At 42.0% G+C, this 27,376-nt stretch overlaps 1 protein-coding gene across 2 annotated transcripts in view; it reads right to left on the bottom strand.

Annotated features, from left to right (window-relative positions):
* LOC127033838 (tudor domain-containing protein 1-like) overlaps positions 1-24,973 on the bottom strand; it is a 57,639-nt gene extending 32,666 nt beyond the window's left edge. The window contains exons 1-9 of one of the 2 annotated variants that reach the window (XM_050922107.1): positions 19,465-24,973; positions 18,060-18,130; positions 17,242-17,265; positions 13,961-14,108; positions 13,185-13,290; positions 11,218-11,281; positions 3,866-3,970; positions 3,283-3,465; positions 2,183-2,326 (exon numbers count right to left, since the gene is read on the bottom strand). In XM_050922107.1, coding sequence (XP_050778064.1) covers positions 2,183-2,326; positions 3,283-3,465; positions 3,866-3,970; positions 11,218-11,281; positions 13,185-13,290; positions 13,961-14,108; positions 17,242-17,265; positions 18,060-18,130; positions 19,465-19,783 — 1,164 coding nt within the window. In that variant the 5' untranslated portion in view covers positions 19,784-24,973. The remainder of the gene's footprint in view (positions 1-2,182; positions 2,327-3,282; positions 3,466-3,865; positions 3,971-11,217; positions 11,282-13,184; positions 13,291-13,960; positions 14,109-17,241; positions 17,266-18,059; positions 18,131-19,464) is intronic. The other variant, XM_050922108.1, reaches the window with a different exon arrangement.
* Positions 24,974-27,376: the final 2,403 nt, after the last annotated feature.

Below are 27,376 nucleotides of genomic sequence, written 5' to 3'. Positions count from 1 at the left end.
TTTTTGAAGATCACGACATTTGAACAGACACCAAGCTTCTTGTTTATCAAGCCATTATTCTCCCAACCCTGTTGTATGGTCCGAAAATTGGACAACCGATAGACACCTCTTGAAAGTCCTTGAGAGGCACCATCAATGCTGACTTCGTAAGATCCTGACGATCAAATGGGAAGAGAGGTGCACCAATATTAGTGTTCTGGAAGAGGCAAAGACCACCAGTATCAAGGCAATGGTCATCCATCAGCAATTCCACTGGACTGGTCACATTGTCCAGATGACAGACCATCGCCTCCCAAAACAGGTCCTCTTCTCTCAGCTGAAAGAAGGATACGGTAACATGGGTGGACAATGGAAGTGTTATAAGGACTTGCTGAAGGAAAACCTAAAAAAGCATAATACTGACATTGACACTTGGGAGACACTTGCCAGGATCACTTAAAATGGAGCGAAGTCCTACGTGATGGTCCCCTGCATTTTGAACTTGCTCGCCGACAAGCTGAATAGGACAAGAGATGCAGGAGGAAGGAGAGACTGGCTCCTAGTCATGGTCAACAGCCTCCTGCTGAGCCTGAAAGCATCTGCCCTCATTGTAATAGAGCTTGTGGTTCAAGGATTGGCCTTATTAGCCACCTGAGGACCCATAACTCCCATGGAAAATAATCATACTTGGTCATGAGTGACTGCCCATCATGTGGTAGGTGTATGGGGATAGAGCACCGGTTTGAGATCTCAGTATAAATTTTCAAGTGAAAATGAATTTGGTGGACTCATTCCAGATAGCAAATTAACATTTGTCCAAACACTACAGCCACCAAGCAGTCTAAAATGATTAGAAATCTGTAAAGGTCCAAAGAAAAAATATTTCACGAATGCTTCAGCATTAGGTGAGATGTGTGGGTGACAGTATGTTATATGATGGGCAAATTAGCTGGTGTTTTTTGAGATTTAACAAGCACTGCTTGGAGAAGGTTCTACTGTCTAGCCTGCTCTGGGTGGCACATCTTCCATGAGTGGAAATATGCAGAGGCCAAAATTCTCTAATAATTTTTGACAAATTTTCAATTACCACATTTACTTACTCATGCTAACACTTTCAACACTTGCATATTTTTCTATCACAAGCTTCACGAAACCAAAACTTTGAATCACTAATAGTTTTAATTGAATCATTAGTAGGCATACAATTCTGTCATGGTGGTCACCATTGTCATGGAACCCAGGAATTCTGCCATTTACTTCAACTCCACCATGAAAGCTCACCACCATTACAGGCCACGAATTATGACATTTATCCTGCTGCCATGCATTAACACCTCATTAGTTCATTTTGATCTAGTCCTCTTTGAACGCCCGCCACCAGTAATCCCATTATCCCTCAACCCCCTTGATCTCTGATCCCATTCTGGGCCCAGTTCCCCCTACCCCAGCTTGTCACCGGAGGAAGAGTGATCAGGATGAGATGCAGCGGGCTTGGGCTGATCTTTGCAGAGCAACTGGCCAGAGCAGCGCTTTTCCTGCTAGGACGAAGGGGCTTCTCCAGACTAGGCCCTTGGAGACTGGGACCTGCCAAGTGAAGCACCAAGTGCAGGTAACAGGTCCCAGCAACCAGCTAGGGAGGGAGATAGGAAAATGGGGGAGAAATTGAGGTCCAGGGGACCTACAAGAAGGAAGAAAATGGGAGCTGCCACCACAGGGAACCCAGCCCTGCCCTTCTAGGAGCTCTATGTTGAGTGACAGAGAGGACAGGGTATCCCCCTCCCTCGCATTCAAGTGCTGATTAAGTTCGCTGGTTCAATTTGATCTAGTCCTGTTTCAAAGAGGAAACAGGACTAGATCAAATTGAACCAACTAACTGTTAATCAGTGATTGAATTTTCAAAACAAGCTAACTGCTAATGCATGGCAGTGGGTGCACAAGGTTGCCATGATCATATGGTGAAGTTATCTATTTTTTACTGTGACTATGTCATGAATTATGTGTAATTGTACCATGACAACATCATATAATCATTAGAAAAGGAATGATACCAAACTACCCTTGCATTATTATCTTTTTACAAAATGTTGTAGTAACTGCAATTATAGCATGCCACTAGAAACAGTGATTTAATTGACAACTGTTCATTTTAAATACAACTTTTGCTCACCCAACTAGCTGTTAGAAGTTAAAAAGAAATACTCACACAGGGAGGAAACAGTTCAATGTCTTTGTGGAGTGGTTTAATCCAATCTAGTGGAGCATTTTCTCCATTGCCATAATCGATATATAACACTTGTGCTTTCTTCTGTAAGATATCCACCTTTTTTACCAGTACTCTGTTCCAGGTCTACACGTGAACAAATGATATTCTGGATGTAAAAACACAACTACACACTCATGATATTCGCCACAAAAGGAATAAGTTCAGGAATTACTTTTATTCCACCACGTTGGCAACAAACTAAAAAATATTGATCAGTTCTGAAGTAACAACTGAACAAAAGATTCCTCGTATAGCAATAGTTTTAGGCAAAAGCCACCTGAAAACAAATTAGTTCGGTCACTAAGACAAGGTTCATTTCAAAGCAAAAAAACATTCAGGATTCACAGCAAGTCTGCGCCAAAGAAATTTCCATCTCCTTCCCCCAAGACAGACACCACGTATCATTACAATGCTTCTAACAGCCTAAGAGTCTGGTAGCATTGAGAGAAAGAAGAAGGAGGAGGAAAGAAGAAAGTGTAGAAGATGACGAAGGGGAGGAATAAGTTCTTTTACTAACAACAGAATTGCTGTCAGGCAAGTCAGGCCACACACCAGCTAAGACTCAGAAGTAAATGGGGAGGGTCAAATGACTTGCACGAAGGTTAAAAAAAATTGAGGTATAGCCTTTATTTGCAGGTTGTCCCTTTGTACTAATAGCAAGATAGTCCATCCTGGTAAGTATTTTGACTTGCTTAGGGTCTGTTTAAAAGAAAAAAAATTAACAAAGAACTTAAAAAAAATACATGAAAATCATCTGCTCTTGGACAAAGAAAACTCTCTCAAAAAGACAAGAATTTCTACAAAGCTGGAATTCAGAATGTCCAACAGTACAGTATAAGCTACACCCACTTTCAAAATGCTACAAAAGATTCATCACTCGATGCAAGTGCTGATAACAATGGGAGTTACATGCAACACAAAACAGAATATATAAAACTGAGTGAACACACACAACTTAAAAGGTATTTAAAACATTTAGATATTTACAGTCCCACATTCTTTTAAAAATGTTTACCAGGCCCCAAATAAAAGAAAGTTACCTGATCCAGAGAATATTTTGCAACACAAACTTCCCCTTTGATAGGAATATATTCCTCTTGGTTAACAATATTTGCATAACAATCTTTCAGTTTCACAGTAAGTTTGCTGATATATTCTACAACTTCTGAAGAATAGACCTGTATGTAAAATTCACTTGGGTTCCTGAATTCTGTGACTGTACCCTGAAAAGAAAAGCCATACTACTAAAGTATCTAACATTAATACTTATCATCAATAACTTACCATGTTTACTATTTAATGGACACACAAAGAGCATCTATATACTATAAATATTCTGTATCAGTTAGAGCTGATAAGATGTATACTACTGATGCCAGGAATACCCAATTCTAGAATACCACCCACACCCCTTTTATAGCAGTTCCATCTACAGATGGAACAACTCTTAACAAGATGGGCCAGGATTGCTATCCACATTTCACAGGTGAGGAAACAGGCATACAGTGGTGAAGTGACTTGTCCAAGAAATAGATATGAACAACACAGAAGATGCTGAGAGTGAAATGTATCTATTTTCCAAAAATAAATTTAATCATGCAATGAGTGGCAAGGAGAAAGTACCTGTATTTCCATATCTTTTTTGAGCCCTAGATTTTGCAGGTCAGAAAGCATTATTTTCTTGATGTCATCTTCTATCTTGTGTGCATCAACAGGTGTCACACTGCCCTATTTAGAAACGAATATAGGTGACTTCTAAATTGGAATTGTCTACATATTACCCACTCGAAGACAGCCATTTAAAGCATTTATGCTTAATTAATTTTCAAAAGTACCCAAGTCCAACTTTCAAAAGTGACTTAGGTACTGAAGAATTTAAGTCTCAGAGAAAATCAACTTAGCTGCTTTTGAAAATTTTATGCCTAAACACTATAAAGAGCACAAAGACACTACCTTCCTTCAACTCTTCACCGCTTCCTCAGAATAGCAACTCTTCTGACAAGAGTGAGCACCGTTCTATACAGAGTTGTTTGAAAGCACCAGGTACAGGCATACAGTTTTGAAGTCTAAGCCCTGGTCTACACTATGAGTTTAGGTCGAATTTAGCAGCATTAGATCGATTTAACCCTGCACCCATTCACATGACGAAGCCATTTTTGTTGACTTAAAGGGATCTTCAATTCTATTTCTGTACTCCTCCCCAACGAGGGGATTAGCACTGAAATCGACATTGCCAGGTCAAATTTGGGGTAGTATGGATACAATTTGACGGTATTGGCCTCCGGGAGCTATTCCAGGGTGCTCCATTGTGACCGCTCTGTCTGGACAGCAATCTCAACTCAGATGCACTGGCCAGATAGACAGGAAAAGCCCAATGAACTTTTGAATTTCATTTCCTGTTTGACCAGCATGGCAAGCTGATCAGCGCAGGTGACCATGCAGTCCCAGAATCGCAAAAGAGCTCCAGCATGGTCAGAACAGGAGGCACTGGATCTGATCGCTGTTTGGGGAGACGAATCCATGCTATCAGAACTCCATTCCAAAAGACAAAAATGCCAAAATATTTGAAAAAATTTCCAAGGGCATAATGGACAGAGACTACAACAGGGACCCACAGCAGTGCCATGTGAAAATTAAGGAGCTCAGGCAAGCCTACCAAAAAACCAAAGAGGCAAACGGTTGCTCCAGGTCAGAGCCCCAGATAACGTCGCTTCTGTGATGAGCTGCATGCAGTCGAGGGGGGGGGAGCCCTACCACTACCCCACCCCTGTCCATGGACACCTGCAAGGAGGGAGTCTCATGCAACAGAGAGGAGGATTTTGGGGATGCGGAAGATGAAGATAGTGCATAGCATGCAAGTGGAGAAACCATTCTCCCCAACAGCCAGGAATTGTTTATCACCCTGGAGCCAATACGCTCCCTACCCTCCCAAAGCAGGCTCACGGACCATGAAGCCAGAGAAGGCACCTCTGGTGAGTGTACCTTTGTAAATATAATGCATGATTTAAAAGCAAACGTGTTTAATGATTCCTTTGCCCTGAAGACTTCGGATGCATTCGCAGCCAGTACAGCCCCTCCTTTTAAATGGCCAACCCAATGGGTGCTTGGTATAGGAAAGGAGGGCGCTGCTTTTGAAACCAATCCCACATGTTATGAAAGTTGAAGAAGCCGAAAGACTATGGCTTACCATGGCTGCCAGCAAGCTAAATTCTGTTGCCTGGCCCCGTGTGTGTGATCCGTCACACCAAACCAGCAGGCCCTCAATATAAGAGGCAAAATGCCATCTTGTACCAAAAGTACATGTGCTATGTAATGTTAACAGCACGGTTCACCATGAAAGTGTCTACCCATTGTTCTCTAAAATCTGTCTTTTTAAATACTACTCTCCCTTTTTTCCTCCCGCAGCTGCAAATGTTTCAATGCTCCCCCATCATCTCCACCCCAGATGCTAGTGCAGATAAGGCAGCAAAAAAACCCACACTAGTGATGAAATGTTCTGAGCTCATGCAGTCCTCCTGCACTGAAACAGCTCAGAAGAATGCGTTGAGGCAACGAATGTCAGAGTCCAAGAAAGCAGAAAATGAATGCGAGGATAGGAGGGATAAGCGAGATGAGAGGTAAAGGATGCAATGTTGAGGCTACAGGGGGGATCAAACTGATATGCTCCAGCATCTGGTGGAGCTGCAGGAAAGGCAGCAGCACAGACCACTGCTGCTGCCCCTGTGTAACCGCCCATCCTCCTCCTGAAGTTCCATAGCCTCCTCATCCAGATGCCCAAGAATGCGGGGGCGCTCCATGCACCCAACTACTCCACCTCAGAGGATTGCCCAAGCAACAGAAGGCTGGCATTCAATAAGTTTTGAAGTGCAGTGTGACCTTGTCCTTCCCTCCTTCACCATCCCACCCGGTGCTGCCCTCCTCCCCAACCCCTCCCAGGCTACCTTGGCTGTTCCCCCCCATTTGTGTGACAAATTAATAAAGAATGCATACATTTGAAACAATAATGACTTTATTGCCTCTGCAAGCAGTGATAAAGGGGGGGAGGGGAGGGCGGCTGGCTTACAGGGAAGTAGAGTGAACCAAGTGGGCAGGTTTTCATCAAGGAGAAACAAACAGAACTTTCACACCGTAGCCTGGCCAGTCATGAAACTGATTTTCAAAGCGTCTCTGATGTGCAACATGCCCTACTGTGCTCTTCTGATCGCCCTGGTGTCTGGCTTTGCATAATCAGCGGCCATGCCATTTGCCTCAACCTCCCACCCCGCCATAACTGTCTCCACCTTACTCTCACAGATATTGTGGAGCACACAGCAGTGGCAACAACAATTGGAATATTGGTTTCGCTGAGGTCTAAACGAATCAGTAAACTGCACCAGCGCGCTTTTAAGCATCCAAATGCACATTCTACCACCATTCAGTTGAATAGCTCCTTACTACTGTCCAGGCTGTACCCCTTAATGCCATGAGCCATGGCATTAAGGGGTAAGCTGGGTCCCAGAGGATAACTATAGGCATTTCAACATTTCCAACAGTTATTTTCTGGTCTGGGAAGAAAGTCCCTTCATGCAGCTGTTCAAACAGACCAGAGTTCCTGAAGATGGGAGCATCATGGACCTTTCCCGGCCAACCCACGTTGATGATGGGGGGAGGGATAGCTCAGTGGTTTGAGCATTGGCCTGCTAAACCCAGGGTTGTGAGTTCAATCCTTGAGGGGGGCCACTGAGGGATCTGGGGCAAAAATCAGTACTTGGTCCTGCTAGTGAAGGCAGGGGGCTGGACTTGATGACCTTTCAAGGTCCCTTCCAGTTCTAGGAGATAGGTATAGGTATGTCAGTGAAATGTCCCTTATGATCTGCCAGTGCTTGCAGCACCATTGAGAAGTACCCCTTGCAGTTTATGCACTGGCTGCCAAGGTGGTCCAGTCCCAAGATAGGGATATGAGTTCCGTCTATCGCCTCATCACACTTAGGGAATCCCATTGCAGCAAAGCCACCCACTATGACCTGCACATTTCCCAGAGTCACTACCCTGGATAGCAGCAGCTCAGTGATTGCCTTGGTTACTTGGATCACAGCAGCCCCCACAGTAGATTTACCCACTCCAAACTGATTCCCGACTGACCGATAGCTGCAAGCTTCCAGAGGGCTATCGCCACTCACTTGTGAACTGTGAGGGCTGCTCTCATCTTGGTATTCTTGCACTTCAGGGCAGGGGAAAGCAAGTCAAAGTTCCATGAAAGTGCCCTTACGCATGCGAAAATTTCGCAGCCACTGGGAATCACACCAGACCTGCAACACTATGCGGTCGCACCAGTCTGTGCTTGTTTCCTGGGCCCAGAACCAGCATTCCACAGCACGAACCTACCCTATTACCACCATGATGTTCAAATTGCCAGAGCCCGCGCTTTGAGAGAAGTCTGTGTCCATGTCCTCATGATTATCGTGATCGCATTGTCGTCATCTCACCTGCTTTTGCAGGTTCTGGTTCTGCACATAACGCGCAAGGTGTTTACAATGCTCACAACAGCAGCGGTGAGCTGAGTGGGCTCCATGCTTGCCATGGTATGGCATCTGCAGGAGAGCAGAGTTGCAGCGGAAGCAGTGGATAACAACGGATGCCACAAGAATAGATATTTATACCAAATGACAAGAGGACCTGCAAGGTGGATTCATGGCACCAAGAGAGCAGCAGAAGCAGTGGTTGGATGACAACGATTAGCAGTCTTACTGCACCATCTGCTGAAAGCAGCATGGCATCTGCACGGAAAAAAGGCGCGAAACGATTGTCTTCCTTTGCTTTCATGGAGCGAGGGGCGGCTGACGACATGTACCCAAAACCATCCACGACAATGTTTTTTGCCCCATCAGGTATTGGGAGCTCAACCCAGAATTCCTATGGGCAGCGGAGACTGTGGGAACTGTGGGATAGATACCCACAACGCAAAGCTCTGAAAGTCGACACTAGCCATGGTACTGTGGAGCACTCCGCCAACTTAGCGGGGACACACACAATCGACTGTATAAAAATTGCTTCCTAAAAATTGACTTCTATAAATTCAACTTAATTTCGTAGTGTAGACATACCCTACAAGAGCAGCAATTGCCTTTGGTATTGGATAACTTACCAGTTTAAAAAAAAGTAGGGCTGCTTTGCTTAAGAATTGAACATGACCTGCAAATCTAAATGAAATTAAATGTGACTTGGTCTTCCTGCAGCATTAGAAATGTAAGCAGAGTCAAGATGAGCGCTACCCTGATATCTGGTGGTGAACTGTAGAGAGTGTGGAAAGAATTTCAAGAATTTGCATTGGCATCCACCCCCCATTTAGCATAACCCCACAGCAGCCTGGGATGGTTATTTTAACAGCTCTGGGATCCCCAATTTCTTTGTTATTGGGGCAGGAGGAAAAAAAAGTTTGTCACCCTGATTGTGTGAATGTGGAGCTGTGGGACTGCTTTGTGACAGAAATGACTCAACCTCAATTGGGTGGTACTTGCTAAATATGGGACATGGGTTCCAAAACCCCATGAATTGAGAGAGATTGGGGACTGGTGTGTGTACCTAATGGTATGGGCCCCTTTTGAGGGCCTGGAACACCAATTGCACATCCTCCTCTCTCCAATATTAAAGATCAGAGGGGTAGCCGTGTTAGTCTGGATCTGTAAAAGCAGCAAAGAATCCTGTGGCACCTTATAGACTAACAGACGTTTTGGATCATGAGCTTTCGTGGGTGAATACCCACTTTGTCAGATGCATGTCATGCTACGAGTAGAGCTAAATTTTGATTCTATTAGGAGTCCATCTAGAGACTGCTGAGCTGAATTCATGTTGGGCCAATGGTGCACTAGCACCAGGGCTCCCCTACTAAGAGCTGAAATCACTGAAAGAGCTGAATTGAGATCACGGAGTGCTGTGTTAATGAGTGGGGGAGCCTGAAGACCTATCGTTAAGCAGCTGGCAGAACAGAGCAGTTTGCAGCGTGTTGGAGCAGCCCATGGAACAGTGAGTGGAGTGAAGCGGTTTGCAGGGACAGCTGGAGGAGCGGCACAGCTGGTGTGGTGGAGCTGGTCATGGTGAAGGCTGCAGCAGAACTCCATGGAGAGGCAGAGCAGTTGGCCCTGGCCCATGTAAGGTGCCTCTTAACACCCTGTGTGGACTTCCCCCCCCTTTCCATCCAGGCTGGGGGGGAGTAAAACTCTGTAGATAAACTCTTGAATTCTGGGGTGGCACTGACCAGAGACTTTCGGGTTGTTGGACTTTGGGGTGATTGGGCTTAGGACCCTAAGGGGGAAAGGACATTGCGAAACGTACCTGGGGGTGGGGTTTTTTTGTTTATGGTTTGTGTTATAATCCTGTTTGTGATGTTTCTCCAGTGGGATGCTGCACTGTTTCCTTCCTTTATTAAGAAGATTTTGCTACACTCAGACTCCGTGCTTGCAAGAGGGGAAGTATTGCCTCCTAGAGGCGCCCAGGGGGGTGTGGTATGTAAGTGTCCCAGGTCACTGAGTGGGGGCTCGAACCGCTTATGCATTGTGTTTTTGAAACGGAACCCCTGGATACTGAACCCAGCCCTTACTGCTGCCAATTCAGAGGGGCAGAAGGGTTACAGAAATAACATAAAAATAGGACTCAGATGCTGCTAAAGCTCCAATACAGTATGACCACATATGCCTTCTTTCCAAGTAGTTTCAAAAGCCCACATCGTCAAAAAGGTATTTAGGCACTTAACTCCCACTGATTTCAATATAGATATCTAATTTGCTATGACCATAACAAAATGGCACCATATTTAATTTGTACCTTACTATAATATCATAAAATACTCTCTCTTCTGTACACGAGAAAAGGGAATCCAATAATAGCTTATCAGCCTACTCGTATACTGGGATCCATATCTACTAAAGCTTTTCTTTGACATCCTATATTGTAAGATGCATTTTTCAATGCAAGAATAAAATGTATTAAATTTCCTTTGCTGTATTAGCTGGTAGTGCATGTAGGATTTGAAGTAGAAAAAGTAAACGGAAAGCTAATCTTACTGGGAAGGGCAGATATATTTATACCAAATAGTTTGCACAGACTAGTTTCCCTCCATTTACCTTCCAAACAGGAAAAAAGTTATGATGGAAATTGGGTGAAACCTTGATGAAGCTGATGGCCATGACAGTGCCCTTCATTAATGATAAACTTATTTTTACAGTAAGATAACTGAAATAATAGGAGCAACTGCCCAAAACACAGACAATATGCAAGGCCAGCTGAAATCTGAAATACTGGAGATGGAATACAAACACAAGGACTGGGTATTGTCTGCTGACAGAAGCAGCAGAAGAGAAAGCTAAGAGAGGGCTTTTTGACAAGAGTGCTAGCTGGAAAGAATCCTGAAACTACAAGGAAAGAAAATACCTTCTATTTTCTTACTTTGGGTAGCAGGACTATGTGTACATTCTAAAGCAACAGTATTGCACCAAAGAAATACTGGACTCATCAATTTCTCTTCCTAGTGGAAACAACGCACACGTTCCCAAATAATGGCTAACCGCCTAGGCTAAAAAGGGTAACAATATACACTGTGTTAGGAAACGTCAGCATGTACGTAATGTTTCAGATTTAGACATTTTAAATTTGTCTCCCCTCCAATCAGAACCTCCACTACCTATGCCATCTATCATGCCCTCTCCTGACACAGGTAAGATCCAGCAATAACTGAACTCTACTTTTGTAAAAAACTTCAGTTTTAACAAACATTTTGGAATGCTGTTTAGACCAGCTTGTTTGATTTGAAGCAACGGTGTATTTTGAAGCAATCAAAATTTCTTAACTTCCTATTTCTCTTCACTATAGTGAGTTGAGCATTAGTGTTTAAAACATGTTACAGTAACACATTAAATTTAAATACATCTTTACTATATCCAACCTGCAGTGGGCTTCTCCGAAAACCAGAGCCAATTAAAATAAACGTTAACATTCTGTACCTTAAAATCAATGTTATTCTTAATTTCACCAGGCAACTTGGCATTATCTTCACTTTTCTTTAAACTGAAATAAAGCAGTTGATTATACTATTAAAGAATGTCACAACAGTATTCAAGAACAAGAAAATAAAGAATCAAGCCATTTTAGTAATAGGTACTTACAGCAAAGTGAGTTAAGTGTTGTAAACATATGAGTATCAATCTGCATCCTAGATCTTCAATAAAGACTGCTTAATAAAGTAAGGTAAAGGCCATCTTACTTTATTTTTTTAAAGCATACTGCACAACTGGTACCTAGCAGTAACAGTTCTTGCATCTGAAATCAACTGGGGGAGGTTTTTAAACGTATATTTAATATACACGCATGCTGAGGTGTGTCTCACTCTTTGTAGTGATACTTTTTAAAAAAATCTGATTATTTTACTTTCTTGACATGAAAATTAATGCAACATCACTGCTAATTATTAAAGAAAGGATATGAACTTAAAACAAATAATCTGGGCCAAAAAGTTCCGATTACACTGAAAAGCAGCAGTGTGGTGTACCAGCTCCTCTATGAAACTTGTCTTCTCCAGAATCTCAGCTCTCTTTCTTCTTTAAGTCTCTAGTTATGGTTGTAAAAAACCTCAAAACACTAAATGAGAGTTTAGACTTGACCTCAAGTTAATTGGCAATTAACAGGTTTGTAAATGTTAGTGTGGATGCTCCCCAAGGGTCTGTTCCAGGGTACAAATGTTTGTTCTTTACCTTGACTGAATCCCAAAGTAAAGGGCAAATGTTTGCATCCATGGAACTCAGTGGTGAGCTGGAGTCGGTTCACACCGGTTCGCAGTAACCAGTTGTTAAATTTAGAAGCCCTTTTAGAACCGGTTGTCCTGCGCAGGACAACCGGTTCTAAAAGGGCTTCTAAATTTAACAACTGGTAAGCTGAAGTGATCCAGGAGCATAGCTAGCAGGGGAGCTCCCTGCCCAGCTCACTTCTGCTCTGCCGCCGCCTCCTTGGGCCTGAGCGCGAAGCCGCCACTTGCTTCTCAGCCCTCCCAGGCTTCCCACGCAAACAGCTAATTCGCAGGAAGCAGGGGGGGGCCTGTGAGCTCAGCCTGACCCAGTGCTCCAGGCGCTGTGCGGCAGCAGGGCAGGGGTTCCAGGGGGCCATCAGGAATGAGAGGAGGGGTTGGATGGGGCAGTGGGGGGCAGTCAGCGGACAGGGAAGGAGGATGGATGGGGCAGGAGTCCCGGGGGGTGGGCCATGACCCCCTTGCAGGGTGAGGGAACCGGTTGTTAAGATTTTCGCAGTTCATCACTGACGGAACCCCTCTCCTCTCACAAGACAGCAAACATCATTCTTGGATGAAATTCTATCCCTACTGAAGTCAATGGCAAAACTCCCATGATTTAAATAGGGCAGGATTTCATTCCATGTAACCACAGTTATTGCACATATGGAAGAGTAGAATAAAGCAAGCATGTAATAGATTTGAACTTCTTCTAACACTATGTAGCAGCTGAAAATAGAGGCAGCACCATAGTGACATGTACGCTCTGGCTGCAAAAATTTATATTAATCAGGTAACAAGAGGCAGAAAAAAAATTCAGCTTGACTGTTCCCACCCCAAATTAATTTGCAGTGCTGTAACCTACAAGAGAGAAGTTTTCACTTGTAAACTCAGCAAATTTTATATTTAGCCATTCAGGGACAGTATAAAGCTGTAAGAGGTCATTTTCAGTCACCTTTCTGAGCTCTTATTTTAAAAAAAAATTCCAGCCCTCTCCTGCCTCATTTTCTTATGATGTTCTTTTTTACAATGATGTGGAATATCTTTCAGTATAAGACCAGGCAACATAGATCATCTAAAAGTATTTGAATTATAGTTAAAAAAATTAGAATTAAATCAAGAGTAATTCTCATTGGCCTATTTTTAAGATTCTCTGAGTTACAAGATATTGCTTTAACATCGTAAACTTACTTTTGTTTAATTGGTTTGCATACAATACCATGTACAGACCAATCTTTCTTCTGGCAGTCTGTAGAGCAATAATATGTCTGTTTACATTGAGAACATCTCAGGTCTCCTAAAATTAACAACAACAACAAAAAAAGGTCAGTATTGTGCCTAACCTAATGAAGGGAAGAGGCACAATGTCAACAAAAAAAAGTCATTTGTAGTGCTATATCTGTGTTGGACCCAGAATATGAGAGGGATAAGATATATGAGGTAATATCTTTTATTGAACCAACTTGTGTTGGTGAAAAAGACAAGCTTTCAAGGCTCGAAAGCCTGTTCCTTTCATCCACACAAGTTGGTCCAATAAAAGATATTATCTCATCCACCTTCTCTCTCTCTCAAAAAGAACTGTCAAGTTATAGAATACGCATTTATTATTAACTTAATACACCATTATCTTTTTGTTTTAGAAGGCCAGCCTGTACTTTGTTAATTTTTCACTTAAGCATTTGCTTTTTCATCTGTGTGGTATCACTGCGGATTTTTCAAAGTATGGACTCATTGATTGATTTGCCTGATTAATAGTTTTGTCTGATGCTTTTGAAATCCTTGCTATTTATATGTTTTACAGAATTACTATGCCAATTTAAAATATCACTTTCTTTCAAAGTGAAAGTCTGGGGAAGATGGCTTAATATCTACATTTTTATAAGAGCGTTTTGCACATATATACTTGAAAGCCTAGTCCAACTTGAGTACTGTGTGTGCAGGCCTAAAGGATAGTAATAAAGGCTTACCATACAGACCACAATGATGACAAGTAGTTATCCGAGGGGTCGGCATTAACGAATTAAATAGTTTTGAATCGTAGCCTATAGATAAAATATTCTCAGGGGAATTCTGTATCTTTTTCTGCTTTGTGTGAAGCAAGTCAGAATTGGAGCTCTGTAAGAGAACACAAATCTCAAATAATATTTTTTAACAGGAACTCAAAGCCCTAAAGCAGTAATAGTCCAATACAGAACACCTACAATTCTAGAACTGCTTACCCTAGTATAGAAAAGTTCTCAAAATCCCAAAGCACATATTATTTTCTTTACAAATAACTGCAGACAAAGCTACCAAATTAAGTAAGTTTTATTCAATTAAGGTCCTGATCACACTTTAAAATTGCTATGAAAATTGAGACATTTAAAGCAGATTCTTAATTTTTTTTAAACTAACACAGAGCTGTTTCACTTAAGCAAACTGTGGATCATGATCATTTAGGGGTACCATTTGATTAACAAGAGAAGATGCCAGGATCAACAGAGAAATTTAATAATTCTTTTCATAGTACAAATTTGTCTAGCTCCTAAATGCTTTAATCCAGTAAGAAATCTCAACCCTTTAAAATGTAAACAGTTTTATTCCTTCAGTAAAACAATTTATCTGTTTATAAACTTAAATAATTATGCCAGCACATCTGTTATGCTGCAATTGGGTTACAGCAATATTTTGGATTACCTATATAATAAGATTCACCCATTTTGACCCTAAGGGGGATATACACTTACAATAAGCGGCATACAGTAACTCCTCACTTAACGTTTATTTTCCACTACATGCATCCGATGAAATGGGCTGTATCCCATGAAAGCTTATGCTCAAATAAATTTGCTAGTTACTAAGGTGCCACAAGTACTTCTGTCCTTTTCACTTAACGTTGTAGTTATGTTCCTGAAAAATGCAACTTTAAGTGAAACGATGTTAAACAAATCCAATTTTCCCATAAGATTTAATGGGAAAGCAGGGGCTTAGGTTCCAAGGAAATTTTTTTTGGGGGGAGGGGGCAAACAAAAGGCATTATATACTGTACAGTACTGTACTATGGTTGGGAAGTGCCCCTGGCATACCCGACACAGGAACAGCCCACTGCAGGGAAGGATGCTACGAAACACCTTTGCAGCAGCAGCTTCCCCAGAGAAGAACAGGCGCTGACTTTGCCAGGGGATGCTCCAGGCCCACCTCTTCCGGTCCCCGCTCCATCTCCTCTCCCAAGCACGCCGCATCCCCGCCCCTCCCCACCTGCCCCAAAGTTCTAACTGCCACCAAACAGCTGTTTGGTGGCAGTTAGAACTTTCTGGGAGGGAGGGAGGGAGTGGAGTGGAGATGCAGCGCTTCCCCACTCCTCCCCTCCTCCCAGAAAGTCCTAAGCGCTGCCAAACACTTGATGCTGGTGGGGGAAGAGGCAGAGAAGAGGAACTTGTGCAATACTCTCTTGTAAAGTCACTGCTTTTCCACAGAATCTTACAAGCAGTGGACAAAGCAGGCAGCCAAACAATGTTATAAGGGAGCATTGCACAGCTTTAAGCAAGTATGTTCCTTAATTGAGCAGCGATGTAACTCTGAAACAATGTTAAGCGGGAGGACATTAAATAAGGAGTTACTGTATCTGTGCCATGCCAAGAGTCCTACACTATTGTGATATCAGAGAGAACAACTAATCATCACCCTTACTCTATAATTAATTTTCATGCTCTCATACAACCAATAATATTGTTGCATGAGAGAGACTACACAGATGGTATATTACTTGTCCTAACTACCACTTGCACAAAACACAACCCTCAGACACAAGTCTACACAAATAATATACACAATAACCCCAAATACACACAGGCCCCCACTGCAGCAAACACTCATTCTCCATGCACGCAAAATTCCTACCACAACCCTGCCCCAGATACAAAACAACTCCAAACATCACTCTGAAGCCAAGAATGCCTGTTGAGTCATTATGCAGTGATAGAAACAGCTACAAGCACGTTTGAAAACTTTTTTTAATTTGGAATATCACTGGGATTCACAATCTGTTACTGTCCAATTTTTAAGTTCTCAACCATTTTTGGTTCCCCCCGCCCAAAAACAAAAATTATGCCTATGCAACAGCATGGCTTTCATCTACTAGTTTTATTTACGATTCTGTAATTAGACCATTTAATAAATAATGTATCAGTAAATAATTTTACATTTCATTCTTACATCTAATTAGATAACAATTCAAACAAAATAGAGAACAACAATAAGGGTCATGCAAAAGCAAACAAGATCTCAAACTGCAACTTTGCCAGCTACTATCAGTATTGTGACAGAGTAAAGAGTAGGGGATTTCAGCTATGTCTACACTACAGACCTTACAGCTGCACCACCGTTAAGTTCTCCCGTGTAGCCGCTCTATGCCGACAGAAGAGCTCTCTCCGTCGGCATAATAAAACCATCCCCAACAAGCAGTGGTAGCTATGTTGGCAGGAGAGTGTCTCCTGCTGACATAGTGCTGTCCTCGCTGGTACTTCTGTCAGTGAAATGTTTTTTTCACACCCTGACCAACAAAAATTTTAGCAAGAAAAGTGCTATTGTAGACACAGCCTTCATATGCTATTTAGTAACTCTTTATGAAAAAAGGTACGTACACAGCATTAGTTCTGAAAAAATGTCAGTTTCAGGTCTCACATGTGCAGGCCTCATACAGATTTTAGACATTTAAAATCAAAGACTTTACCTCACTGTAGCATGAAGGCTGGCCTACATACAGTTTTTTCAACAATGTAACTAAAATAGGTTGGTGGCAGTTTAACTTAAATCAGTGCAAACCCTAGTGTGAACACTCAGATCAGTGAAGAACCAAATTAAGCTAAATCGAATAAAGACATTTTAAAAATCTTATTGAGAAAATGCTTTTAGCAAATTGATATTTGTCAATAAGTTAGGGAACACTGTTTGTTCAGTGTGCCAGTGACTATGGAGAGAAAAAAAAGATATATATTATAGGGAGAAGACAACCAATAAAAAACAGAGCAAGACAACAGCTAGAAAAGAAAAAGATCTACAGAGCACAAATTTTGAAAAATTAATAGAAGTGAGAAACAACATAACTAGCCCAGAAAGAAGGAATTTACAACAGACATGTACATTTAAAAGTAGGCATATCAAAACTTCTAACATTTGTCAGTTTTTCTTTTTTCAAAATTTCTACACTTTATTTCATGTGAATACAATAGTCATTTGACTGAATGGCCAAATGTTAATTGTTACTTACCTGCGTTAAGTTTGGACCAGCAACCTAGAGAGAAAACAGGATAGAGAAACTGGGTAATTCAGTTTTCCTACATTTCAATGCACCTCAAAAACTTAACATTTATGACCTCTTCGAGAGTATGAACATTTTAGGACTCACATCAGTCTTACATTCTTACAAATTCAAAGATTATATTTAGTCCAGGATCTTTCTAGACCACTAGCCAGTGAAGAAATCAATTTATTGTCTTAGTGGAAAACAGATGGCCTTTAACAAAACAAGGGTCTTTTAAATTTCCATCTTTGTCAAGTCAGTGATTTTCAGAGGCATATTCAAGAAGCTACATTATAAGATAAATATTGATAGGGAGGGAGTTTAAGTGAAGCTCTCAAATTATGGCTTTAATTTTGACCAGCACACTGTATCTGATACTGTTAGAGAATCACTATTCCAATGCCATTTTTAAAATTTGAGCCAGAGGTACCTTCTCATTAAAACGCTTAATATTTTTTCTGATATTTACTTGGCAGTTTATCGACTACCCGTAAATAACAGTGAAAATTTTGCTGAACTACTGGGCATTTATGTTTTAATTTATTTTTAATGTGAATTTTAAGTTTATATTTTATAAAGTACACAAATAAGGTCACTTGTAAGCAAGAATATTGCCTCTGCAAACAACAAACAAATGGTTAATTGTAAACTGAAATGTGATGTCAACAGGAAAAAATGAAGCAAAAATAAACACAAATGCAAATATTCTAGAAAGGCATAAAATATATGGTGATCATTTGTCAGCATTATACAAGCTACCAATTTGGCACAAAACCCCAACTCACAGCATTTTCCTCCTTAGTTGAAGGTGTTAACAGCAAACTACTTCTATCGCTTATGCTTTCCACTGACTTTCCTAAAAACAAAGAATTGTTTACAAAATGGTCTGATTTCATAAAACCAAAGACAGGTGTAGTATTAACAGATTGTTTACAAAAAGTATGAGAAAGTTTCAAACAACATTTTGTCTAAGAAAACTGAAGATCTTCCATTTCTACAAATTAAGAGCAAACAAATATGAAAACGCAAGTGCCACAGCTTTTTGTTTTACAGTTGACTAACAATTTTTGACACAAATCATTCTTACCAAAGATATCACTGAAACTCCTCATATAATAAAAACGAGATCAGTCTATCACTTGAAACAAGACTTTGGATGAGTAATTAACAAAATCATGCACCCTTATCAATATAAATTATACTACTTAAGTCCATGGGTGTGACTTTAAAAGAGTATGACCCCAAACACAAGATTTAAAGAGAGACCAACTAAACATTCTGAAATGCCATTAGATGACCCATTACGGGAATAGAAATAATAGCTAAAATAACTGTTTCTAGTTTTACTGCACAGTTAGCCTAGGTGATTGGCACGAAGGTCTGAACATTCAGGTTAGTCTAGTCTGCATGTGAATGTCCCCACAGCAAAGCTATACCTGCATTACTGTTTCACACTATTTCTGCACTCACCCATATGCGTAGGAGGGGCATATCCCATGGTTCTTTGTGTTGAGACACTCAAGAATTATTTCCTAGGGCTTTCAATAATGGGGGAAGCTGTTTATCCTTGCAGCCCGGGGGGTGAGAGAAGAAGATTGAAGGAAAAGCACTGGAAGATTATCAGCACTCAAATGATTTTGCCTGCATCCTCACTGCTCTGCCAGGTCTAGAAGCCCCCAGCAGCTCTGCAGGGCCAATTTTGCAGGAGAAAAATAAAATTCTGCACAAAACATTCCGTGCAAATTCTCAATTACGCAGTGGTACAGAATTCTCCCAGGAGTCTTGTACGCTTGTTGCTGTTTGAAAGACTTACACAAGCAAGGGGAAACCTCTAGTTATCAAGACATAAGCGGTCCCTGAAATTAACAACTTTTTAAAGTGACTAGATAACAATTTGATAGTTTCCCTTTAATGGATTTTATTCCTTAGTCAGATACATTTACAATTGTTGTGCATAATTTTTACATATATACATGCGCATGGCAAATTAATGTTATCCCATTACCAGGTACTCTATCTGTATTCAGATTGATGACCTTTATCAAACTGGAATTTTAGATTAGTGAGGAAGTTTACGAAATTAGTCTTTTCCCTCTCACCTGCACACTACATATATGGGCATGTTGTATAGTGCTACAAAAAGGTAACCCTTCACATAGCTTACCCTATTTAAAAGATGTTTTCTCTCACCTGTTAGTGTTCCCTTGCTCATCTTTGATCCAAACTCTTCCTTGTTAAAGTCATTTGCCACTCCACTCTTGCAATGAGAGCTAGCATCTCCTAAACCATTCTCACGACTATTCAAGAACTGTTTAGTTTGCTCACAAAATAAGAAGTTTTTGTTGGATAATCCAGAAGTTCTACCTCCGAGGGCAGAGCTTTTCACCCAGAAGTTGGGGTAGACGAGAGGGCTTCTTAAGGATTCGTTTGGGGCTTTGATCCCCTTGCTCTTTATATGACATTGTCGGTTTATCTTGTAAACATTCACATCCAAATCATTCCCTGACATCCTACAAAGTTACTATTCTGTAATTACAAAAACCTAGAGGGGAAAAAAAGTAGTTGAAACGTGTTAAACTGGATATAGCATTCAATTCTGACTTCTAAAATACTTAAATATAGCTTAATTTTAAGGAAAATTTTAACAATGCTTATTAAACTAAGAAAATAAAGTATAAATGATTATCCTAAAAGAAAGGTGTATTAAGTTTCTTCCTTAAAATTTCAACCATTTTTGTCATTCCTGACCAAGAATTTGTTAGTAAAGAACCCTCAAAGGGGTAGTGATGGTGGACGGAAATAAATCTCTCTCTCATTGAGCTATCCATATTTTTAGTAAACTCATGTCTATGTTAAGCTAATACTAACAGCATAATTCTGAAAAAAAAATGGAGACGTAACACTTAATTTTCATACTCCTCTGTTCTTAAAGGACTAGAGATAAGCAACTGAAGGCAAGGGTTCTGAAGTATTACAAGTCGAAATATTAGGAAGAAAATCCAAATTTAATTGGCAAGGATTATCTTGGGAGTATACTGTACCAGGCTCTGCTTTTCAATGATTTTTTTGGCATTTGGGGCTGGTCTCCACTAGAAAGTTAGGCTGACATAAGTCACCTTATATGATCCTAGAAGTGCATGTGTCTGCACTCAAATTTATCTCCAGACGCCATAAACACACTGTTACAGCGACGCAGTAACACCACCTCCCTGAATGGCATTGAGCCATGGCCAACATACTGAGATTGACACAGAACAAGTGTAGACACTGCATGACCTATGTTGACCGTTACAGGCCTCCAGCAGCTGTCTCACAATGCCCAACAGTGACTGCTCTGGTCACAACTGTGAACTCCACTGCCCACGGGTCATGGAGACCAGAACCCACTCCTCAAATGTTTATTTTTGAAATGCCTTTTCCCAACTGTCCAGCTAGCAGCTCTCCCTTGTTGTGCGCAACTGCCCAACTGGTCACGCCACTTACACATTCTAGACACTCGTGTCTGGAGGCACTATGGCCTGAGGAAAAGAGGCTGTGCAGCCACAGCCACAGAGGAGTTGTAGAAATGTGGTCATCTATGAAAAACTGAATAGGGGAGGCAGGCAAAGGGAAACAACAGGGATCAGCAACAGTACCACATGAAAATGAAGGAACTGTGGCAGGCATCCCACAAGGCCAGGAAGGCCACCAGTTAATCTAGTGCCTAGCCGCAAACTTGCTTTTACAACTAACTGCATGACATACTTAGTGGAGATCCCACCAGCACCTTGCACAGCACTGCTAATACCTCGGAGGAGCCCAATGGAGACACCTGGCACTAACAGCAAGCAGGAGGAGTATGGAGAGGGATGTGCAATGTGGCATTGGAGGCATCCAGCTATGTCCCAAGCTAGGACATGTTTGAGACTACACTACAGTCTAGCCCAAGGGTCGGCAACCTTTCAGAAGTGGTGTGCCGAGTCTTCATTTACTCCCTCTAATTTAAGGTTTCGCGTGCAAGTAATACATTTTAAAGTTTTTAGAAGGTCTCTTTTTACAAGTCTACAATATATAACTAAACTATTGTTTATGACAAGTAAATAAGGTTTTTAAAATGTTTAAGAAGCTTCATTTAAAATTAAATTTAAATGCAGAGCCTCCCGGACCAGTGGCCAGGACCCGGGCAGTGTGAGTGCCACTGAAAATCAGCTCATATGCCGCCTTCTGCATGCGTGCCATTGGCTAGACCAGGGCTAGGCAATCTATCTCGTCAGCGGAGCCTGATGCACGGGAAGGACCCTTGGGTAAATATGTGAATACCTTTTCCATTACAATGTTTAAAAGTACAGATGGTGCCAGACACCAACTTCACAGGACAAAGGTATGTACTTTTCCTTGTTTTACTTGTACTAGAAGAGGTAGCAATCCAACATTGGCAAGGCAGGGTCGGAGAGAAAGAGATGTGGAAATGTTTATGTACACAGGGATATCCCCTGAATCCTCCTGAGAGATTTCAATGAAACTTCGTGGACGTACTCTGCAATCCTCTCCTGAAGATTTCTGGAGATGGTAGTCTAATTTCTTCCTCTGCAATAGGACACTTTCCTGTGCCAGTCACAATGACTTTGGCAGGCACCATTGCTTTAAACAGGCTAACAGCATGCAGGCCCAGGAGGTTTTGGAATGCCAGCAGAAGCTGTGCTCTCTGTGCCTGTGTTACTCTCAGGAGCGAAATATCAGCTGAAAATCACCACCACCGGTGGAAAATGGTGGCACTACTCAGTGCCATTGCCCTGCACTCATACATGGAAACAAGGACCAAAGTTTTATTGTTTCAGGCAATCAAACAATTCCCTCCTCCTCCCCCGCATTTCCCTCATAGGGCATACTCACTGTGCCTGGGACCAGAGGGTGGTGCTGTGCCAAAGTGCTCCAAAGCTGGTGTCAATAAGAATGTCTTGTTTAAAACTTTTATGGGATGAGTTCTGAGCATTAACTTTCACCTTCTGTTGTAACTAAATACAGTGACGAGTCTTTGTGTTTTATCTGTGGCTATTGCCGTTGCAGCCTTGAGGGACGTCCCCTCCTTATCTGTGAAACACCTGGCTCTGATGAGGAAGAGAAAGTAAAGAACATGGAAGGATATGCTCAACAAGATCCTGCAAGTCAGTGCTGCATCGGATTGTGAACAGAAGGCCTGGAGGGCGAATACTGCTGACAGTATGGAGAAAGAATGGATAGCAGAAAGGCCCAGGAGACATGGCAGGAAAAGTAGAGGGAAATGCACCCAGACATAATGGGACTTCTCCAGCAGCAAGCACTAATACTGCAGACACTTGCTGACCTAAAAGTTCAACAAGCATGGGCTCTCCTCCCTCTGTAGTCAATGCAGAACTCCATTTTAGCACCTCCCTACACCCTCAATGTTCCATGTGACATCAGAGGCTGCGTTCCTACCCCCACCACTCCATGCCAGGGGACAGTACAAACAGCCACAGCTTCACGTACACGGGCCACAGTTGCTGGATGTGTAGCAAAAATAGACTGAAATGGAGATGAATTTTCTTTTCCTTTGTTAAATCAATAGAGCAGAATTTATTTTATAAGTTTTCATTGCATTTGTTTTTTAACCAGTTTTTGTTGCAAGTGGTTTTGATATACAAAACATTTTTTTTAAATATCTGCCCAAGGCTACTCAAAGCACCCCACTACTTGTGACTGTACAGAGCAAAGGCTCTCATAGGATCAGTGACAGTGTAATACACCTCTACCCCGATATAACACTGTCCTCCACAGCCAAAAGAATCGTACTGCATTATAGGTGAAACTGCATTATATCGAACTTGCTTTGATCCGCCGGAGTGGGCCCCCCCCCACCGGAGTGCTGCTTTATTGCATTATATCTGAATTCATGTTATATCGGGGTAGAGGTGTAATTATAAATGTGCAGCAAGCCCTGTATAATTAACAGATGCACTGACTGTATTAGTCATATAAATGCACACCAAGTATCACATAATTCCTAACAGGCCCCAAAACTTCATGTCCAGGTAGAGCACAATTCACCACACTCCATTATGGTGGCTGACAGTTAAAGTGCTCTTTCAAGGCCTCCCTCACTCTCATAGCTCTATTTTGTGCTCTTCTAATAGCACTTGTGCCTGCCTGTTCAAACTTATCAGAAAGCTGCTCCACCTCTGCCCTCCACCCAAGCTGCAACTTCTACCCTTTTGCCTCACAGATATTATACAGGACACAACAGGCAGCTATAATCATTGGGATATTATTTTTGCTGAGATCCAGTCTTGGAAGTAAACACCAGAATCACTTCTCTCTACCAAAAGCACATTCAATTGTCATTCCGCTCCTGCTGAGATGGCAGTTGACTCTTTCCGTGGTGCTGTCGAGATGGCTGGTGTATGGATTCATGAACCAGTGAAGCAAGGGATAAACTGGGTCTCCCAGGATCAGTATTGGCATTTCAACATGGCCAGTGGTAATCTGTCAGTAGGGAAAGAATGTTCCTATTTGTAGTTTTCTGAACAGTTCTATGTTCTAAAGATGTTTGTGTCACGCACCTTCCTTGACCAGCCAACATTGATGTCAGTTGGTGGTGATCCACTAACAGTTGCATAACTATAAAAAAGGAGCTCTTTCTATTGATGTCCTCTGTGGCAAGGTGGGCTGGAGACAAAATAGGAACGTGTGTGCCTTCTATCACCCCACTGCAGTTTGGGAGCCTCATTGCAGAAAATCTATTCATTTTATCATGCACATTACCAAGAGCCACATTCCTGAGCAACGTAAGTCTATTAACAGCCCCCACTGTGGATTTTCAAACTCCAAAATGATTGTCCACTGACTGGTAAGAATCTTGCATTACAAGCCTTCACAGTCCAATCGCCAACTGTTTCTCAATTGCTTGCAGCTCTTTTTCTGCTCTCCACGAGTTGGAGCGAGATCAGCACACAGACAGAGGATCAGCCACTGCTTGTAATCCCAAACCTGCATTATGATCCACTCCCACTGGTCAGTGCTCGTTTCTTGTGCCCAGAAGTGATATTCAACAATCTGCAGCTGGTCCATGAATGCCACCAACAGCCTTGAATTAGTATTTGCTATGTCCCACAGCAAATTGTCCTCCTTGAAACGATTATGTCTCCCCATTGCTGCAGTTCTTCCTGTGGTTCTGAAATTACTGGAGGATCCTGTCATGTGTGTTGCAAACGCAATAGTGCATAACTGTGAGGGCTCCATGCTTTTATCAGAGACGGCAGACAGCAAGAAGTGCCACGTGGATTTACAGAATTTTTTTTTAAAGATACAAAACCTATGGGATGTGGATAGTAATATGGGATGGAGAAAACTGCATAATGGGAACTTGACCCCTTGCTCCCAGTCATCCCTGCATGACTCGTTTCTATCTCACCATGCATTGTCAAAATTTTCCAAAAGACAGTGGATGGAGGCAAGTGGCACAGTGCAATACCTAACCATAGTACACTGAGCATTGACACCAGCACACCTAATGAGTACACAGTGCTTACGCAAAGAGTCAGATATGAACATACACATGTGATGTGCTAACAGATGTATAAGTTCTCCAACAGAACTTATAATGACCAAAAACTTTGTAATACACACCTGGCCTTGGGTTCCAGAAGTTAAAGTACAATGCAGTACTGCATTATTGTATACGTTAAAGAATTTGATAGTTGGAAATAAATTTGCAAGAAAGCCAAGTACTGTATCTCAGGATATATACAATGAACTACCAACACATGCTACATACAGTCCATACTGTAATTAGGCCTTCAAATAAGTAGTTTCTGAGCAGAAGCTACTGAAAGCCCCTTGTCTCTGTAAGAAAAAAGCTGCCCATACTAATTTAGCTCACTCTTCTTGTACAGAAGTAAAACTAAACCTATTACCCAAAGTGAGCAGCAAACTGAGCTCAATGGAATCCTAACAAACCAACATAATTTTATTCCTCAAGTACACAGTGTAATGAGACTAAGAACTTGTCAAAAGCCTTGACGGAAGCTATAGAACATTGATAAATACATGCAGAATTATTCATTCTTGTCCCTTTTAATACCAGGGCTGGCCAGAGGATTCAGGGGGCCTGGGACAAAGCAATTTTGGGGGCCCCTTCCATAAAAATAAATTACAATACCGTATTCTCGTGGGGGCCCCTCTGGGGCCCAGTGCAAATTGCCCCACTTGCTCCCCACTCGTGGGCGGCCCTAGGAAAAATAAACCTTCTGCATCTTGGCACTAATCCAGTTTTGAGAAAACTTCTTTACAAGGTATCACTGGTTCTCAGCATCAGCTAGTGCTAAAAGGCACTAAAGCTCATTACAAGGGTTGGACAAATATGTGCCGTTAAAACTGTTTCTGGATCGAAAACTAGGGGTTTTTAAAAAGCAGAAAAAAAATCATGGACAATGTCTGCTTTCCTTCAAATTTTATTGTGCTTTTTTTAATTGAAAAGCTGAAATTAGTCTGCCATAACCTGAATATGGTTTGGGGTTTCAGAAGTGTGTGGCCAAATATCTGCTGCTTGCTGTGTTTGATTGTTTAAAGAAACAATAAAAAAATTCTGCTTTAAAAAAAATCCAGAACTTTTGAACCACCTCAGCTTGTGACCAAATGCCTGAGCCCATCCAGTCAGAGATTTTTCCAGGTTTCTGATACTCTGTTGGCTTCCTTGACTCATATCTGTCTCCATAACAGCACAAGAAGAAGAACTCCACATGGACTCCTCCTGAGAGTCGAAATGACAGTCTGGACCTCTACATTGAATGCTTCCGCCGACATGCACAGGCAGAAACTGTGGAAAAACAACATCGCTTGCCTCATAACCTAAGTCGTGCAGAACACAATGCCATCCACAGCCTCAGAAACCACCCAGATATTATCATCAAAGAGGCTGATAAAGGAGGTGCTGTTGTCATCATGAACAGGTCTGACTACCAAAAGGAGGTTGCCAGACAACTCTCCAACACCAAATTCTACAGGCCACTTCCCTCAGATCCCACTGAGGAATACACTAAGAAACTGCAACATCTACTCAGGACACTCCCTACACTAACACCGGAACAAATCAACATACCCTTAGAGCCCCAACCAGGGTTATTCTATCTACTACCCAAGATCCACAAACGCGGAAATCCTGGACACCCCATCATCTCGGGCATTGGCACTCTCACTGAAGGACTGTCTGGATATGTGGACTCTCTACTCAGACCCTATGCCACCAGCACTTCCAGTTATCTCCGTGACACCACTGATTTCCTGAGGAAACTACAACGCATTGGTGACCTTCCAGAAAACGCCATCCTAGCCACCATGGATGTAGAGACTCTCTACACAAACAGCCCACACACAGATGGAATACAAGCTGTCAGGAACACTATCCCTGATGATGCTACAGCACAACTGGCTGCTGAGCTCTGTGCCTTTATCCTCACACACAACTATTTCAAATTTGATGACAATATATATCTCCAGATCAGTGGCACCGCTATGGGCACTCGCATGGCCCCACAATATGCCAATATTTTTATGGCCGACCTGGAACAACGCTTCCTCAGCTCTCGTCCTCTCATGCCCCTTCTCTACCTATGCTACATTGATGACATCTTCATCATCTGGACCCATGGGAGGGAGTTTCTGGAAAAATTCCACCATGATTTCAACAGCTTCCACCCCACCATCAACCTCAGCCTGGACCAATCTACACGGGAGGTCCACTTCCTAGACACCACGGTGCAAATAAGTGATGGTCACATTAACACCACCCTATACCGAAATCCTACCGACCGCTATGCCTACCTTCATGCCTCCAGCCTCCATCCCGGGCAAATCACACGATCCATTGTCTACAGCCAAGCACTGAGGTACAACCGCATCTGCTCTAACCCCTCAGACAGAGAACAACACCTACAAAATCTCCACCAAGCATTCTCAAAACTACAATACCGGCATGAGGAAATAAGGAAACAGATCAACAGAGCCAGACGTGTACCCAGAAGCCTCCTACTGCAAGACAAACCCAAAAAAGAAACCAACAGGACTCCACTGGCCATCACATACAGTCCCCAGCTAAAACCTCTCCAAC

This window comes from Gopherus flavomarginatus, chromosome 13 (assembly GCF_025201925.1).
Source record: "Gopherus flavomarginatus isolate rGopFla2 chromosome 13, rGopFla2.mat.asm, whole genome shotgun sequence".
NCBI lineage: Eukaryota > Metazoa > Chordata > Testudines > Testudinidae > Gopherus > Gopherus flavomarginatus.
Note: the sequence above shows the minus strand (reverse complement) of the source record. Positions and strands in the feature narration are given on the sequence as shown.